Source organism: Hyperolius riggenbachi, chromosome 2 (assembly GCF_040937935.1).
Source record: "Hyperolius riggenbachi isolate aHypRig1 chromosome 2, aHypRig1.pri, whole genome shotgun sequence".
In the NCBI taxonomy this organism is placed as follows: domain Eukaryota; kingdom Metazoa; phylum Chordata; class Amphibia; order Anura; family Hyperoliidae; genus Hyperolius; species Hyperolius riggenbachi.
This window is the reverse complement of record NC_090647.1, coordinates 571550996-571568932: the sequence shown is the minus strand read 5'-3', so window position 1 is coordinate 571568932 and position 17937 is coordinate 571550996. Positions and strand designations below refer to the sequence as shown.

At 47.6% G+C, this 17937-nt stretch overlaps 1 protein-coding gene and 1 non-coding gene across 3 annotated transcripts in view; one reads left to right on the top strand and one right to left on the bottom strand.

Moving 5' to 3' along the window:
- Positions 1-4354, bottom strand: part of ICOSLG (inducible T cell costimulator ligand) — a 56717-nt gene extending 52363 nt beyond the window's left edge. The window contains exon 1 of one of the 2 annotated variants that reach the window (XM_068271029.1): positions 4232-4354. In XM_068271029.1, coding sequence (XP_068127130.1) covers positions 4232-4343 — 112 coding nt within the window. In that variant the 5' untranslated portion in view covers positions 4344-4354. The remainder of the gene's footprint in view (positions 1-4231) is intronic. The other variant, XM_068271030.1, reaches the window with a different exon arrangement.
- Positions 1188-1259, top strand: TRNAR-UCU (transfer RNA arginine (anticodon UCU)). Its single transcript has one exon. It is a non-coding gene; the product is annotated as a tRNA-Arg (tRNA).
- Positions 4355-17937: the final 13583 nt, after the last annotated feature.

Here is a 17937-nt window from a genome sequence, read left to right as displayed (position 1 = left end):
ATGCCCAGAGAGCTAATAGGTCCGGGAGAATCTACCAGTTACGCGTCATGATCAGGGATGCTCGGATAGTACTTTTTAAAATCCGAATTGATCCGGATCCGTATATCCAGCTATCCGAATCCGACCTTTTAGATATCCGGACGCATTATCCGCGGATATCCGACCTATTTGGATATCCGGATAGACAAACCAGAAGTGCCCTTTACAATGCTTTAAAAACGTTTTTAATGGTTAAAAACACCTCAACCCTCCTCCTCTCCCTCTCTCTCTCTCTCTCTCTCTCTCTTATCTTGTCTTGTCTTCCAGGGATTTGTAGGCTGTCAAAAGCAAACTCACATACATTGGCCAGGAATCAAACCCAGGTCAACTGCTTGGAGGCAGCTATGCTCACCACTATACCACCGTTGGCCAGGAATCGAACCCAGGTCAACTAACATTACAGGCTGAAGCCAGCCATTTCACTCATCTCTTCAACTACAAGAAAGGCCCAGAAGTAGTCTTAGCTACCGTAATATCTATGTTACGGCAGGGCCCTTATTACACTTTCTCTTACAGGGCTATGGAAACCGTTTTGCCCATGCGATAAAGCGAGGTGCAAAAATGAAATCATGCCTAGCTAGAGGATGGTTTCAATCCATCAACATCTGGGTTATGGGCCCAGCACACTTCCGCTGCACCACTCTGCAGTTTGCTTACATTTGTATACAATCCTCAAGTTTAAGAAGGGTACACTAGTTCCCTTCACAAAACACAAAACACAAGGCCATCCCTGGGTGGGCTTGAACCACCAACCTTTTGGTTAACAACCAAATGCACTAACTAATTGCGCCACAGAGACTGTGTATGTAGTTGCTGCTAAATGGCTATCTGGGGTTCTCTTCGGACAACTGTTGAACACAAAAGGCGAGGACATCCCTAGCAGGAATGGTTGCATGGCCACCTAGCTTTTCATCCTTCCCACCCTTGCCCTGGAATCTTCCAGACTTCAAATTGCTGTCCTTTGCTGTGTGTGTTGCGCCAGCATCATCCAGGGGGGCACATGATCTTTCTGAAGTCTTGAATTGAAGTCTGTAAGCAGTATCACCATGTGTCCCACTGCTTTCATCTAGTAAATTAGGCAAATAAGCAAGCTCACTTTTCTCTTGGGTATATCACAATGGTACATGCTAGGCTGGCTTCAGCATGTAGCGTTGGTGGTATAGTGGTGAGCATAGCTGCCTTCTAAGCAGCTGACCTGGGTTTGATTCCCGGCCAATGTATGTGAGCTGGCTTTTGACAGCCTACAAATCCCTGGAAGATGTGAGAGAGTGAGAGGGTGGTGGGTAGTCCTTTTTGCCACAGTAATCTGGATTCGAAAATCTAGCAGAAATCCGGGTCGGCCATCAAACTATCCGCAGATAGCTATCCGGATTTCTGCCCAACTATCCGGAATCCGGATCGATAGTGTAAAAATGGGCAGATATCCGGATGAGCATCCCTGGTCATGATTGCATCGGGAGATTTATGGCTGAACAGAAGCTGAGAGAAATCTAATGAAAATTAATTATTATACAAAAATATCTCACCTCCCCCAACTCCCTCTCTGTGGCCAGGAATACCGGGACTTTCCAGCCCAGGCGAACCCACAATTATACAATGTTATCTGTAAGCTGGTGACCCACATTCCATGCCAAGGTGACCTTATCCTCTGTAATCAGCTGTACTATGAACCGACTGCCCTGTCTTATATGTCACCCCGAAATATGGCCCCTCCTCCTAATCCTTCCCTGTCATTAGCTGTACTATACTGCCCTATATGTCACAGCAAGAGCAGATACTGAGAATTATACCTGGCATACAGGACAAGAGAAGTCATACTGTGCAGCCTCCATACACACAGAATAAGAGCAGATACTGAGAATTACACCTGGCCTACAGGACAAGAGACGTCATACTGTGCAGCCTCCATAAAGAGCAGATACTGAGAATTACACCCCGCGTAAAGGACAAGAGAAGTCATACTGTGCAGCCTCCATACAGAGCAGATACTGAGAATTACACCCCGCATACAGGACAAGAGAAGTCATACTGTGCAGCCTCCGTACATACAGAATAAAAGCAGATACTGAGAATTACACCCCGCATACAGGACAAGAGAAGTCATACTGTGCAGCCCCCATACATACAGAATAGGAGCAGATACTGAGAATTACACCCGGCATACAGGACAAGAGAAGTCATACTGTGCAGCCTCCATACAGAGCAGATACTGAGAATTACACCCCGCATACAGGACAAGAGAAGTCATACTGTGCAGCCTCCATACATACAGAATAAGAGCAGATACTGAGAATTACACCCCGCATACAGGACAAGAGAAGTCATACTGTGCAGCCCCCATACATACAGAATAGGAGCAGACACTGAGAATTACACCCCACATACAGGACAAGAGAAGCCATACTGTGCAGCCTCCATACACACAGAATAAGAGAAGATACTGAGAATTACACCCGGCATACAGGACAAGAGAAGCCATACTGTGTAGCCTCCATACACACAGAATAAGAGCAGATACTGAGAATTACACCCAGCATACAGGACAAGAGAAGTCATACTGTGCAGCCTCCATAAAGAGCAGATACTGAGAATTACACCCAGCATACAGGACAAGAGAAGTCATACTGTGCAGCCTCCATACAGAGCAGATACTGAGAATTACACCTGGCATACAGGACAAGAGAAGCAATACTGTGCAGCCTCCATACACACAGAATAAGAGCAGATACTGAGAATTACACCCGGCATACAGGACAAGAGAAGTCATACTGTGCAGCCTCCATACATACAGAATAAGAGCAGATACTGAGAATTACACCCAGCATACAGGACAAGAGAAGTCATACTGTGCAGCCTCCATACATACAGAATAAGAGCAGATACTGAGAATTACACCCGGCATACAGGGCAAGAGAAGTCATACTGTGCAGCCCCCATACATACAGAATAAGAGCAGATACTGAGAATTACACCTGGCATACAGGACAAGAGAAGTCATACTGTGCAGCCTCCATACACACAGAATAAGAGCAGATACTGAGAGCTGTGCTGGAAGTTGCACTGTGCTCTGTTAGTGAGAGTGGTTGGAGGAAGCTTTTGCTGAGGAAAGCAGAAGTGATTGTTTGGAGAGAGTCAGGCCAGAGCAAACCTGGAAATCCCCCAATTTTCCCCACAGAGATTGTGCTGTCCCTTCACTGACTGCTCTAATACCACAATCCTCCCCCACCCACCAGCTACTCCGCACACTGCTGTGTCTGACTCCGCACACTGCTTCATTCACAGCACAATAACACCAATAATTACACCAATAGTAGTGTGTGACTGGTTAGGACATTAGAGTGCAAGCTCCTCTGGTGCAGAGACTGATGGGAATGAATCAGTGATCTCTGTACAGCGCTGTGGTATATGTCAGAGCTATATAAATGTATAATAATAATAGTGTGTGACTGTGGTGAGGGCATTAGAGTGTAAGCTCCTCTGGTGCACAGACTGATGGGAATGGATCAGTGATCTCTGTACAGCGCTGTGGTATATGTCAGAGCTATATAAATGTATAATAATAATAGTGTGACTGTGGTGAGGACATTAGAGTGTAAGCTCCTCTGGTGCAGAGACTGATTGGAATGGATCAGTGATCTCTGTACAGCGCTGTGGTATATGTCAGAGCTATATAAATGTATAATAATAATAGTGTGTGACTGTGGTGAGGGCATTAGAGTGTAAGCTCCTCTGGTGCACAGACTGATGGGAATGGATCAGTGATCTCTGTACAGCGCTGTGGTATATGTCAGAGCTATATAAATGTATAATAATAATAGTGTGTGGCTGTGGTGAGGGCATTAGAGTGTAAGCTCCTCTGGTGCAGAGGCTGATGGGGATGGATCAGTGATCTCTGTACAGCGCTGTGGAATATGTCAGAGCTATATAAATGTATAATAATAATAGTGTGTGACTGTGGTGAGGACATTAGAGTGTAAGCTCCCGTGGTGTATAGTGTGGGGGTGTTGGGGGTCTCCCCTCCCCCCCGAGGTGTGTATAGTGTGGGGGTGTTGGGGGTCTCCCCTCCCCCGGTGTGTATAGTGTGGCTGTGTTGGGGGATCTCCCCTCCCCCGGTGTGTATAGTGTGGTGTTGGGGGTCTCTCCTCCCCCGTGGTGGGTGACATGGGGGCTGGGCTCAGGAGCTGACACTCACCTTGCACACACAGGCATTGCTCTGTCCTGGGGACTCGGACATGTCTTCTCAGTGTTTCACTTTTACTTCCTGTATTTGCAGGGAATGCTGCTGGGCGGCCCCATGCTGTCATGTGCTGCAGAGACACGTCCCTCCTCGCACTATAACCTGACAACAACAGGAGATTATTACACACAGCAAACACAGGCTGCCTGCATATCACAGCTCCCCAGTGTCCTGCAGTGCGTGGGCACTCCAGTTTCCCCCCACATCCCAATAACAGATAGACTATGATACTTGCACTACACCTTACATACATAGACATATGACTATGGTAGCATTAGATTGTGAGCTCCTCTGAGGACAGTCAGTGACATGACTGTGTACTCTGTACTGTGCTGCAGGAGATGTCAGTGCTATATAAATACTTAATAATAATATGGTAGGACATTAGACTATGATTATGGTAGGATTAGATTGTGAGCTCCTCTGGGGACAGTCAGTGACATGACTGTGTACTCTGTACTGTGCTGCAGGAGATGTCAGTGCTATATAAATACTTAATAATAATATGGTAGGACATTAGACTATGATTATGGTAGGATTAGAGTGTGAGCTCCTCTGAGGACAGTCAGTGACATGACTGTGTACTCTGTACTGTGCTGCAGGAGATGTCAGTGCTATATAAATACTTAATAATAATATGGTAGGACATTAGACTATGATTATGGTAGGATTAGAGTGTGAGCTCCTCTGAGGACAGTCAGTGACATGACTGTGTACTCTGTACTGTGCTGCAGGAGATGTCAGTGCTATATAAATACTTAATAATAATATGGTAGGACATTAGACTATGACTATGGTAGGATTAGATTGTGAGCTCCTCTGCAGACAGTCAGTGACATGACTATGTACTCTGTACTGTGCTGCAGGAGATGTCAGTGCTATATAAATACTTAATAATAATATGGTAGGACATTAGACTATGATTATGGTAGGATTAGATTGTGATCTCCTCTGAGGACAGTCAGTGACATGACTATGTACTTTGTACAGTGCTGCAGAAGATGTCAGTGCTATATAAATACATAATAATATTATGGTAGGACATTAGACTATGGCTATGGTAGGATTAGATTGTGAGCTCCTCTGAGGACAGTCAGTGACATGACTATGTACTCTGTAATGTGCTGCAGGAGATGTCAGTACTATATAAATACATAATAATATGGTAGGACATTAGACTATGACTATGGTAGGATTTGAGTGTGAGCTCCTCTGAGGGCAGTCAGTGACATGACTATGTACTCTGTAATTTGCTGCAGAAGATGTCAGTGCTATATAAATACATAATAATATGGTTGGACATTAGACTATGACTATGGTAGGATGAGATTGTGAGCTCCTCTGAGGACAGTCAGTGACATGACTATGTACTCTGTACAGTGCTGCAGAAGATGTCAGTGCTATATAAATACATAATAATAATATGGTAGGACATTAGACTATGGCTATGGTAGGATTAGATTGTGAGCTCCTCTGAGGACAGTCAGTGACATGACTATGTACTCAGTAATGTGTTGCAGAAGATGTCAGTGCTATATAAATACATAATAATAATATGGTAGGACATTAGACTATGACTATGGTAGGATTTGCTCTGAGGGCAGTCAGTGACATGACTATGTACTCTGTAATGTGCTGCAGAAGATGTCAGTGGTATATAAATACATAATAATATGGTAGGACATTAGACTATGACTATGGTAGGATTAGATTGTGAGCTCCTCTGAGGACAGTCAGTGACATGACTATGTACTCTGTAATGTGCTGCAGAAGATGTCAGTGCTATATAAATACATAATAATAATATGGTAGGACATTAGACTATGACTATGGTTCGGATAAGAGTGTGAGCTCCTCTGAGGACAGTCAGTGACATGACTATGTACTCTGTAATGTGCTGCAGAAGATGTCAGTGCTATATAAGTACATAATAATAATATGGTAGGACATCAGACTATGACTATGGTAGGATTAGAGTGTGAGCTCCTCTGAGGGCAGTCAGTGACATGACTATGTACTCTGTAATGTGCTGCAGAAGATGTCAGTGCTATATAAATACATAATAATAATATGGTAGAACGTTACACTATGACTATGGTAGGATTAGAGTGTGAGCTCCTCTGAGGACAGTCAGTGACATGACTATGTACTCTGTAAAGTGCTGCAGAAGATGTCACTGCTATATAAATACATAATAATAATATGGTGGGACATTAGACTATGACTATGGTAGGATTAGAGTGTGAGCTCCTCTGAGGACAGTCAGTGACATGACTATGTACTCTGTAATGTGCTGCAGGAGATGTCAGTGCTATATAAATACATAATAATAATATGGTAGGACATTAGACTATGACTATGGTAGGATTTGCTCTGAGGGCAGTCAGTGACATGACTATGTACTCTGTAATGTGCTGCAGAAGATGTCAGTGGTATATAAATACATAATAATATGGTAGGACATTAGACTATGACTATGGTAGGATTAGATTGTGAGCTCCTCTGAGGACAGTCAGTGACATGACTATGTACTCTGTAATGTGCTGCAGAAGATGTCAGTGCTATATAAATACATAATAATAATATGGTAGGACATTAGACTATGACTATGGTTCGGATAAGAGTGTGAGCTCCTCTGAGGACAGTCAGTGACATGACTATGTACTCTGTAATGTGCTGCAGAAGATGTCAGTGCTATATAAATACATAATAATAATATGGTAGGACATCAGACTATGACTATGGTAGGATTAGAGTGTGAGCTCCTCTGAGGGCAGTCAGTGACATGACTATGTACTCTGTAACGTGCTGCAGGAGATGTCAGTGCTATATAAATGCATAATAATAATATGGTAGGACATTAGACTATGACTATGGTAGGATTAGATTGTGAGCTCCTCTGAGGACAGTCAGTGACATGATTCTGTACTCTGTAATGTGCTGCGGAAGATGTCAGTGCTATAGAAATACATAATAATAATATGGCAGGACATTAGGCTATGACTATGGTAGGATTAGAGTGTGAGCTCCTCTGAGGACAGCCAGTGACATGACTATGTACTCTGTAATGTGCTGCAGAAGATGTCAGTGCTATATAAATACATAATAATAATATGGTGGGACATTAGACTATGACTATGGTAGGATGAGATTGTGGATTTTTATTAAAGTAAATCGAAAAAGATAGCATACACAAAAAATAAATAAGGTTAAAAGGTATGCCATCATAAGGCTGGAAAGGTAACTCCAATGCATACAACATCAAAAAAAAAATAAGGTATGCAATAGACACAACAAATCAGAGACAAGCTTTATCTCATGTATATATACAGAAAGGAAACAGAACAACACCTGTACTGCATCATTACATCAAGAAAAACACAATGTACCGTATCAGGGGAGACACCATTCACTACCATCCATACTAAAACGAGACTACCAGACAAAAAAAAAAGAACAAAAATACATACAACATGAACCACCACCAAAAATGACAAAACAACACCTACACTACGTCATTCGTACTGACAAGACAAAAAGGAAAAGAAAGAAAAAAAATATACAACATATCCCACCCCAAAAAGTGAAAGACAGCACCAACACAACACCATACACACCATACACCATGCACACCTCACACATACCATGGGACTTCTACGCCCAAAAAATACCCAGCAACATGAGACTGAGGATGAACACAAGACAAGATAGAAACTAAAAAAAAATACCCAAAGACAAGACAACGCCTCACCCACACATAAACAGAAGCACAAAGGGATGCTCCCTGTGTGCCTGCGGCCAATACTTCAAAAAATCAAGAAAAATCAAAATCTAGGGTGAAAAAGAAAGAGACAGTAAGCTGCACCCAGGAGAGACTTCCACCAAGTCAAGGAGGCCTGACATTCTGCCACGCCAGAATCCAAGCCCCTCTCCCCAGTTTCTACCTCTCCAAGTACCGAATGGTTCCCACCTCACCGAGAATAGTGCTCACCACCACCTGGACGGGCAAGTCTTTCTTTCTAATCGCTAGATCACACCGTGCTAACCATAAGTGTCTCCTGACCACTAGACTAACTATATATAAAGTGCACAAATCATAACCCTGGCGCTGATTAAACGCTCCATAGGCCCACTCGGCATAACCAAGATGCGCCAGAAACGGGATATTCAGGACCCTCCCTACCTGATTGTACACTTCTACATTAAAGGGACATGACATCAAGAAGTGGTCCATGGTCTCCTCAACAGCACACCCCTGCCGAGGACAACCACGTTCCTCCACATCCCGACACTTCATGAGCCCTCTAACGTAAAGCTTGCCCTGGAAGGTAAGCCAGGCAATGTCCCACAATTTGTTCGGAATCCGCGGCGAGTTCAACAAACGCAATCCCTCCTCCAAAATTGTGCCTGGGCAATCCCTCAAGGTCAGTGAGTCAGGGAAGCAGGAGTCCACCACCCATGCCTACAGGGCTTTCCTGTCGACCGATTTGATGTTCTCCACTGTCAATCCCCACTGCAACAGTTTCTTCAAACACGGCAAGACATAGGCCGGGAGGTAGCCATGACGTCTCCTCAGATTTTTCACTGGGCCACCGCTCTTCCATTCCCCAAGGTAAGGTTCACACCAAGTCTGAAAGATCCCTACCCAACCAGGCGGGTTCTCCATTAACATACTACCAATATTGTGCTTAATAAAAATTAAGGAGAAGAAAACAATCGGGTTGACCATACCTAGGCCACCCTCCCGCCTAGTTTTATAGGTAATATTTCTACGCACATGGTTTAGCTTGTTTCCCCATAACATCTGGAAAAACAAGCCATTGATCCTGGTATACAGGGATGCTGGCAAAATCGTGACGTAACTGACATACAACAATATTGGTATCAGGTAAGTCTTGATCAGGTCAATCCTTTCTCTATAGGTCAAACTCCAACCTTTCCAGCGGACCACTTTCCTGTCGACATCTGATAGTTTGCTAACCCAATTTCGCAGGCCATAATCGCCTGAGCCAAATTTGATGCCGAGAATCTTGATTTCATCCTGAGGCACGGGAAAGGATCTGGGAAGTCTAAAGGACTCTCCATCTTTGCCCATCCAGAGAGTTTCACACTTATCCGGATTGATCTTGGAACCAGATGCAAATGAGTACCGGGTGATCTCCTCAGCAACCACCAACGCCTCCTCTGCATCCGAGACCACCACAGTGACATCATCAGCATATGCCACCACCTTCAAAGATGAGCTCCCAGAGATGCCCACCGGAACCCCACCAAGCATGCTGCCCTCTAGCCTTCTCACGAAGGGGTCGATGGCAAACACGTATAGCAGAGAACTCAGTGGACAACCCTGGCGGACCCCCGAGCTCACCTCAAAAGGCTGGCCTATCCATCCATTGATCAGCATAAAACTCTCAGCCTCCTTGTATAAAGTTCGCAGCCAATCTACAAACCTCCCCTGCAAACCGTACACAGTAAGTAACCGCCACAGATACTTGTGATTGACCCGATCAAAAGCCTTGGACTGATCCAACGTCAGCAGGTATTTTCCCCAACCCTCAGCCCTGCACCGCTCCAGGACCTCCCGGACAGCTAACAGTGCTGAGAGCGTGCTCCTTCCCACAACAGAGCAGTGCTGATGGCAGGAAAGTACATCTGTCACCTGGGACAACCGCCAGAACAAAATTTTCGCCAGGATCTTCCTGTCGACGTTGAGAAGGCTGATGGGACGCCAGTTCTCAATCATCTCCGGATCACGACCTTTTGACAGCAGGATTACCGCAGATTGCCTCATAGAGGGTGGTAACTGACCCTCAGCAAGGCAATCATTAAAAGCTCCAGCCAATTGAGGGGCCAGAACGGACACGAAAGCCTTGTAAAACTCGGCCGTCAGTCCATCCGGACCCGGGGTCTTTTTAGGCACAAGGCCACCAATGGCTCTTGCTACTTCATCTGCAGTAATCTCCACTGTTAAATCTATGGCATAAATATCAATATCTCCCAGACCTGGTGTGGAATCCAAGAAGTCTTCCATCCTTGTCTGGTCAAGTGGCTTCTCCCCAAGCAGATCAGCGTAAAACTCTCTAGCGATGGCTAAGATCTCTGACCTGGACTTTGCCAGCGACCCCGAGCCATCCCTGAGACCGATGACCGTCTTAAGCGCTGAACTTTGTTTAAAACTCTGGTAAGGGTCAGGCGAGTGGTACTTACCATGATCCCTCTCCAGAGCCAAAGAAGCCAGCCGATCGTACTGCTGCTGCCTGAGGTGAAGTTTGACCTCAGAGATCTCCCCCGGATCTCCGCCCTCAGAGACAAGGATAGTCAACCTCTCCCTTAGAGCTTGGTAAGCCAAGTTTCTATCAACACCTCTACAGGTAGCTAGACCCTTGAAAAATCTGACAACACGTTTTTTGACCTCCTCCCACCACTCAGACCTATTGTCAAAGCAGTCCAGGATGGAAACCTGTGCTTGAAAAAACTCCTCAAAGGATTGTCTCACCTCTTCTTCCAGCAACAGGGACGAATTCATTCTCCAGATACCCCGACCCCTGGGAGGAGCATCCGAAGCATTTAAGCCCACTGACAGAATAAGGTGATCCGAGAACTCCACCGCCAACAACTTAGGAGTTGAAGTGATGAGGCTCTCTGAAACAAAAAATCTATCTATCCTGGACCTACTACTACCTCTCTGAAAAGTGAAACCCGTGAGACCTGGGGAGTGACGAACGTGCACATCTACCAGGTCGGACTCATTAACTAATCTAACTAGAAACCTGCTATCTACACCTATCCGGACCTGGGCCCTTGCCCTGTCCATGGCCCTAGTGATGGTGTTAAAATCACCACCCAGGATCACTGGATAGGCTGAAAAAAGGTATGGCCTGATCTGTGTAAGAAGGCGTTTTCTCTCCCCTTTAAACCTGGGGTTGGCATAGATGTTAATAAGCCTGAGGTCCTGCCCCCTCACACAGACGTCTAGGACCAGACACCTCCCCATCTCCACCTCAATAACCCGCCGGCAAGTTACCATGTCGGCCCTAAAAAGGACCGCCACACCACTACCAGGCTCTCCCGCAAGTGACCAAAAACTCGGACCGGACACCCAGTCCCTCTCAGCCAACCAGAGGTCAGCCGCAGAGGTGAGCCTGGTCTCCTGCAGGAAAAAAACATCAGCCTCATGGGCAGCCAAAATCGAAAAAGCCAATTTTCGAGCTCTGGTCATTTTAATACCAGCAACGTTGATCGTTGCCAATATGAGTGGTGGGGGAACCGCCATCAGGGTGATTTAAGGTTTCCCTTTATCCTTCTTTAAACAAAGACAATAAAATAAAGCAAAATACAACATTTACAAAAAAATAAACAAACATAGACACAAATCACAATGCCTCCCCTACCGAAGCAGGACTCTCCACCACCATCTCCTCCTCCTCAGAGGCAAGAGGAGAGGCAGCCAGAACGTCGAACCTGTTAGACAGGCTCATCTCTTTCTCCCTCTGTCTCCTTTGGTGGGCAGCTACTCTGTTTGCTGCCCTTGGATTCTCAGGGAGACCCCTACACAAAGGTTTAACGCCTTTCTTTTTTTTTGTTTTAAAACGTTCCTCTAGGTAGGACTTATCCTCTTGCGAAAGGTGCTCCCTTTTCCAAGGGGCTGTTATGATCGCTTCTGCAGCGTTTACTGCTGACTGCACTGGTATTGCAAACCAAGCAGTTCTAATGTCATTACATGCATTTGCTTGCATAGTTTGGTTTGCACTTAAACTAGTTGCTGATTCCATCTGCAGTCGCTCTGAAGTTTATGACAGTTTAATATGCTTTTGTGTAAACAAACATTGTCTGCTGCAGTGGAGGGGCGGTCCCTTTCCTGCAGGCTGCATATCATTGTCTGCCTTTTCCTGCTATCAGCCTGTGATTAATTACCATTCACTTGTGTGGGAATCTGCAGGTCTGCTCCCATTGGATGACCTCAGTATAAAGAACTGCTTCCTGCAATGCCTCATGGGCTATCATAGTTTCAGACTCTATCTGTTACTCTGCTCGTGCCCCACCTCGTTCCTGGTCCGTGTGGACTGCGCTGACTCCTGCGAAGGGGTCAGCGAGTCCTCCTAGTTCTGCTCTTGTTCTAGAAGTTGCTACTTGCTTGTCTTGTGTCATATATTGGTTCATCGCCAATATATACGCATACTTACGCATTTTGTTATTTTCCTTGTATTCGTGTTACGTTAATATATCAGTGTCGCTGATATATACGTACACGAACTGTTTATTTCCTGTGTTCAGTTAGTCAGCTTTCCAGCACGTTTTGGTAGTTTGCGCGTATCGTGAACACCCGTGCTGAGCTAGTTATCCTGTTCCTGGTCCTATTTGTGGATTGCGTTCATCTCTGCGAAGAGATAACGAATCCTTCTGAATCCTGTTCCTGGTCCTGTTTGTGGATTGCGTTCATCTCTGCGAAGAGATAGCGAATCCTTCTGAGTCCTGTTCCCTGTATTACTTCAGTCTTAGTCAGAGTTCCTGCTTATGTCATATATCGGTTCATTGCCAATATATACATATGTTAGCCAGACGTTACGAATAGTTTCATTGATAGCTGTAATTGTAATACGCTAGGAAAACATACTTATTGTATATTTATCTGTGTTACGTTCATCTATCTTAATCCTGCTATTTCCTGACTATCCTGTCCTGTCTTTGTGAGGCACGCCATCGCCGCAACGCATTGGCTGCCTCATTCCAGTCTGTCTGGTTTTGGACGCTTGCTGTCGCTAAGTAATCGCCAGCTAGCAAGCGTTCATTCTGTCTACCTGTCCTGATCTCCTCAGTCCTGGTTTATGCGCTCAGCGCTACTTTGCGCTGAGACGTTATTACGAAAGTGTTTGTGGCTGTTCAGATCTGCACCGGCTCTGTGCACCACAATCTCCTATTGGAGTCAGTCCTCTCCTCCACTAAACTGGGGATATCCTGATCCCTTGTGCTGGTGTGTGTACCTCCTTCACGTCAGCTTATGTGTTGTATGCTGACTGTGGAGATTACACCCCCAAGCTTAACAGGGGCAAGGGCTGCGTCTGTGGGACAAGGGGCCGAAAAGGCATAACCTGCGGGGACAGAACTAGATAGAGCAAACCCACTACCGCTGGCTAATGCGGAGGGGCAGGTGGAAGGGGGGGGAGGGAGTGGGACAATGAAAGGAGGGGCCAGAGAGGGGGTTGAGACAACAGGGCCAGGAGGGGGAAGGGACACTGCAGGAACTGGGAGGGTGGGAGGGGGGAGGGACACTGCAGGAGCTGTGGGGATAGGAGGGGGGAGGGACACTGCAGGAACTGAGGGGCCAGGAACAGGAGGAGGTAGGGTAGGATCACCTGCAGCCGGAGCAGCAGTAGGGGGAGCCTTTTTCTTCCTCCTCGGAGGAGGTATGGGCGCTAAAGGCGGACCCATGGGAGCAGCAGTGAGGGGCCGAAGGCCACGACCTTCCCTGCTCCTCATAGGTCTGGGTCGCTGCTCCTTGGGAGGAGGGCCACCTCCGCCCTGAGCAGCATCCCGGGTGGGAGCCGATGACTCAGGCCCAGGCTGCCTATCAGAGGCCATGCTGGCTGGAAGAGAGCTGGGGGGAGGGACTACGGAGGACTGGTTCACACTGGACGCAGACACGTTAGGAACTGGGACAGACTCAACACACACATTGGGATCGACCACAGAGACATCCTGGCTCTCTCCCATCCTTGCCAACATGGCGACTTTCAGATCCGAGGGCATCGTCGCCCAGGAGATCGGGCACTCCGTATATGGATGGCCAAACTCAAAACAGAAATGACATTTAATCCTTCTGCAGGATGACGCAGAGTGCCCGAACTCCTGGCAGCGACTGCACCTCGGATCTGGGCAGCCGCTGGCCAAATGTCCACTCTTGCCACACCTATTGCAGGTCCTGGGTTGGCCCGGGTAGTAGGTGATGATCTTGTCCCGCCCTATGAGGGCGGAACGGGGAATATGGGTGACAACCCCCTCCTTTGTATGGAGCCGGATCGCCACCTCATACTACCCCCAACAGATCCCGAGCTCGTCCAGGACCTTGTGCGGCGGGGACACTATGTCAGCATAATGTTGGACCCAAGTCATCAGGTCCCGCACCGGAATGCTCTCATTCTGCACTACAATGTGCGCCTTCCTCTCCAGCGTCTGTCTGGACAATGGAATAACCTTAAAACCATGCCATTCACCATTCTCTGCAAACTTTAAACGCTCCTCTAAAAAGGACTCCATGCCATGCTGGGAGAGGAAGGACACATCATAATATGACGGAGGATCCCCTGGAGCCAGGATCGCATAGAGGTCTGCCGGCCTTATTCCCAGGTCGAGAAGGTACTTAGTAAACTGCTTTTTAGTCGGGACAGGTAGAAAGATATGATCCCATTTAAGGCGAACGACATTCCTTCGACCTGGGACACCATCCTCCAATCCTGTCTCCAGGGGAGCCAGAACCCTCCTACCAGGAGCAGCACCCCTAACAATCCTCGAATAAGAAGCTGGACGAGCCGATGAGGTGCCCTGGGCCGAGGCCGCCAGGGGAGCCAAAGCTCCAGGATTCTGGGCAGGACCAAGTTCAGGAAAGCCCACTCTAATTACGCTCTCCAGCTCTGGCAGCTCCGGCCCATTCACAGCACCCCCACCAGCCCCCATTACAACACCAGCACTAGTATCAGTGCTTACAACCGTACTAACACCTTTCCTGACAGCGCCAGGATTGGCTGCAGGAGCTGCGACGTCTGTCTGAACGAGGCTGCCCGCAGTGGAGACAGGGGGAGGGGGGGGCCTATACCTGGGGGCATTCGGCCCGAGCCCAAATATGGCCTCCATCCACTCCTGTTTTCCTGAAAAGGAGTATCTGGTAATAGTGTCATTGCGCACAATAAATTTCTTTCCGTCTGCATGGAACTCAAGCTGGAGGCCACACTTGGGGTCGCCCATGCCCACCAGGTGCAGGCCTCCATAATATCCCCCTGGCTCCACCGCCAAAACCACAGCCTCGCCAGAATGCTCGTCAATAACCACGAGCCTGGTCTTTTCTAGTCTGTATGTTAGATCAATTGTTTTGAATTCTGTAACAATGTCACTGATCACCAAAGGGGGCGGTTCTGGGTGCCTCTCTTTTTTTTCTTTTTCTTACCCCCTCTTTGGTACCCCTCCCTGTCTTCGGATATGAAATCTGAGAGGAGGTTCCTCCCAAAAAGCAGGTCAAGATCTTTGTCCCCTTTCTCTTTCCTTACCGGGGTACCCCCCTTCTCCTTTCGGACCAACAAAATCTCCCCACCCTCACTCTCTTGCACAAATGCAGGGACACCCGCCCCACCCTGGGCACCTTGGGAGGACTCATCGGTTTCCTCCACCTCTGACACAGAGACCCTTCTACTTTCCCCCTCTTTCCCACCAACATCAATATTTAATTTTTTTGACTTGCTTATTTTGTTTTTCCCTTTTTTCTTAATTCTTCTTTTTGACACCTTGTCAGGAAAAGACATTTGCACCTCACCCATCCGTTGTTCAGCTTCCTCTTCCTCTCTCTGGTCCTCAGGAGAACTCGCACCCTCCTCCTCACCAGAGGATGGAAAGAATTCCTGGGCCAGTTGTTCAACGTCACTTTCAATAATATCCATATCGGAGGAGTCAGCCTGTTCTGATCCATCTTCCTGAAAGGTATCTTCCTCTACAAACTCCTCAACGGATAAGTCCATATCCAACTTTGGTTGCGCAGCCAGACGCAATATCTCCTTGCTTTGTTCTTCATTAAGTGTAGAATCCACAAGTCCCAGGAACGCTGCCCCGCTCCCCTGTGGATCCTCCTGCAGTCCTGCAGATGTGGTTGCAACCATGACTCTTTCATTTCCAGACTGTCTTCTTTGGAATCTTATTCCATCTTCTTCCCCACTTGCATCATTATTATCACCTTCAGCAGCCACCTCGCTCTGTAGTTCTGTACTTGCCGGTTGATTTTCCGCATCCCCTGCCTCCAACAGTAGTGGGGATGCATCCCCTGCATCATCATGGCAAATTCCGCCTTCCTCTCTATCTACACTAATGGCATTTCCATCAGCAGCAATATCAGAAACGATTCCGCATTCACCTTCATCAATTTCAATAGCAATTCCGTCTTCATGCGGATCTTTGGACGCTTTAGCCGCTTCAGAAACTCCGTCTTGACGCGGAATTACTGCCGCATCAATAGGAACTGCATTTCTGTCTTCGGCCGCATTGGCCACTATGGCGTTTCCGTGTTCAGGCGGAATGATAGCTGCCGACGTCACTTCCGCCCCGCCGACCGGAAATTGAGCTGGCGTGGCCGGAGCATCGCTCGGGAGGCCAGCGCCATCTTGTTTTACCGCTGTACACGGCGGGGAGCTTTCCCAATGACCCTGGGCGCATGGCCCCGCTCCCAACTTCACCCCAGACCCCACACCAGCCACCATAGGTGACCCCGATGCGAGGGCCAGGAGTCCACCGGGAGCAGAGACCATGCGAGTGTCCAGGGAGGCCTGTGCAGCTGCAGCCACACCGCCACCTCCAGGTAAGTCAGAGGGGGGCATGCCAGCCGCAGCTACAACAGGGACAACACCAGCACCGTCACCCACCGCCTCGCTGAGGACCCCAGCAGCACGCACACCACCAGGACCCCCAGCAGCAGGGGCAGCAGCACCAGCATCATCGGCACTCACCTGGACACCCGCCACAGGGCCTGGTACTTGCACCTTACTTCCACCCTCCATGAGGTCTTCTGCACACTCACTCTGCCCGGGCGGGATGGGGGACTGGGACACCTCCACCTTCATCCACGGTGGTCGCTCCGGGGGGGGTGCACTCATCTTCAAGTATGACACAGTCATCTTCCGTGTCGCTATCGTCTACATACTGTTCAGGCTTCAACATCTTTTTGAACCTCTTCTTATATCCCAACTGTTCGGAAAAGGGACCACCAATCTTCTCAAGCTCTGCTAACCTTGATTTTTGCTGTATAATTCGCTTCCTCAGGTCTAGCATCGCCTCGTCTTTCCACAGCATCTCTGGCTTCCATTTAATTCCATAGCGGAAGCGGGCTCTTGCAAAGTTGTACCTCAGTTGTTCCAGGGTTTCCACGCAGGCTTTCGCTGCCTTTACCCATGCAATCGCGTTGTTGGCGATATCTTCACCCGAGGAATTTCCAACGTCCCCCAGGTAAGTTGGTGAAGTCGTAGGGGGGGTATGAGCTGGCCGCTCCATGGCTGGAGGGCCCAGTTAGCTTAGGCAAGCCCCTGCCCGGCAAGGCCCGAAGCAGGGACTTCAGGTGGAAAGTATGCCCAGAAAAGCACTCCAAAGCTGGATCCGACAATGCAGACCAAAGGCCTCCCCTGGAAGTCCAGAAGCTCTCCCAACACACGTCCTCCTCCTATGGTAGGATGAGATTGTGAGCTCCTCTGAGGACAGTCAGTGACATGACTATGTACTCTGTAATGTGCTGCAGAAGATGTCAGTGCTATATAAATACATAATAATAATATGGTAGGACATTAGACTATGATTATGGTTGGGATAAGAGTGTGTGCTCCCCTGAGGACAGTCAGTGACATGACTATGTACTCTGTACAGTGCTGCAGGAGATGTCATTGCTATATAAATACATAATAATAATAATATGGTAG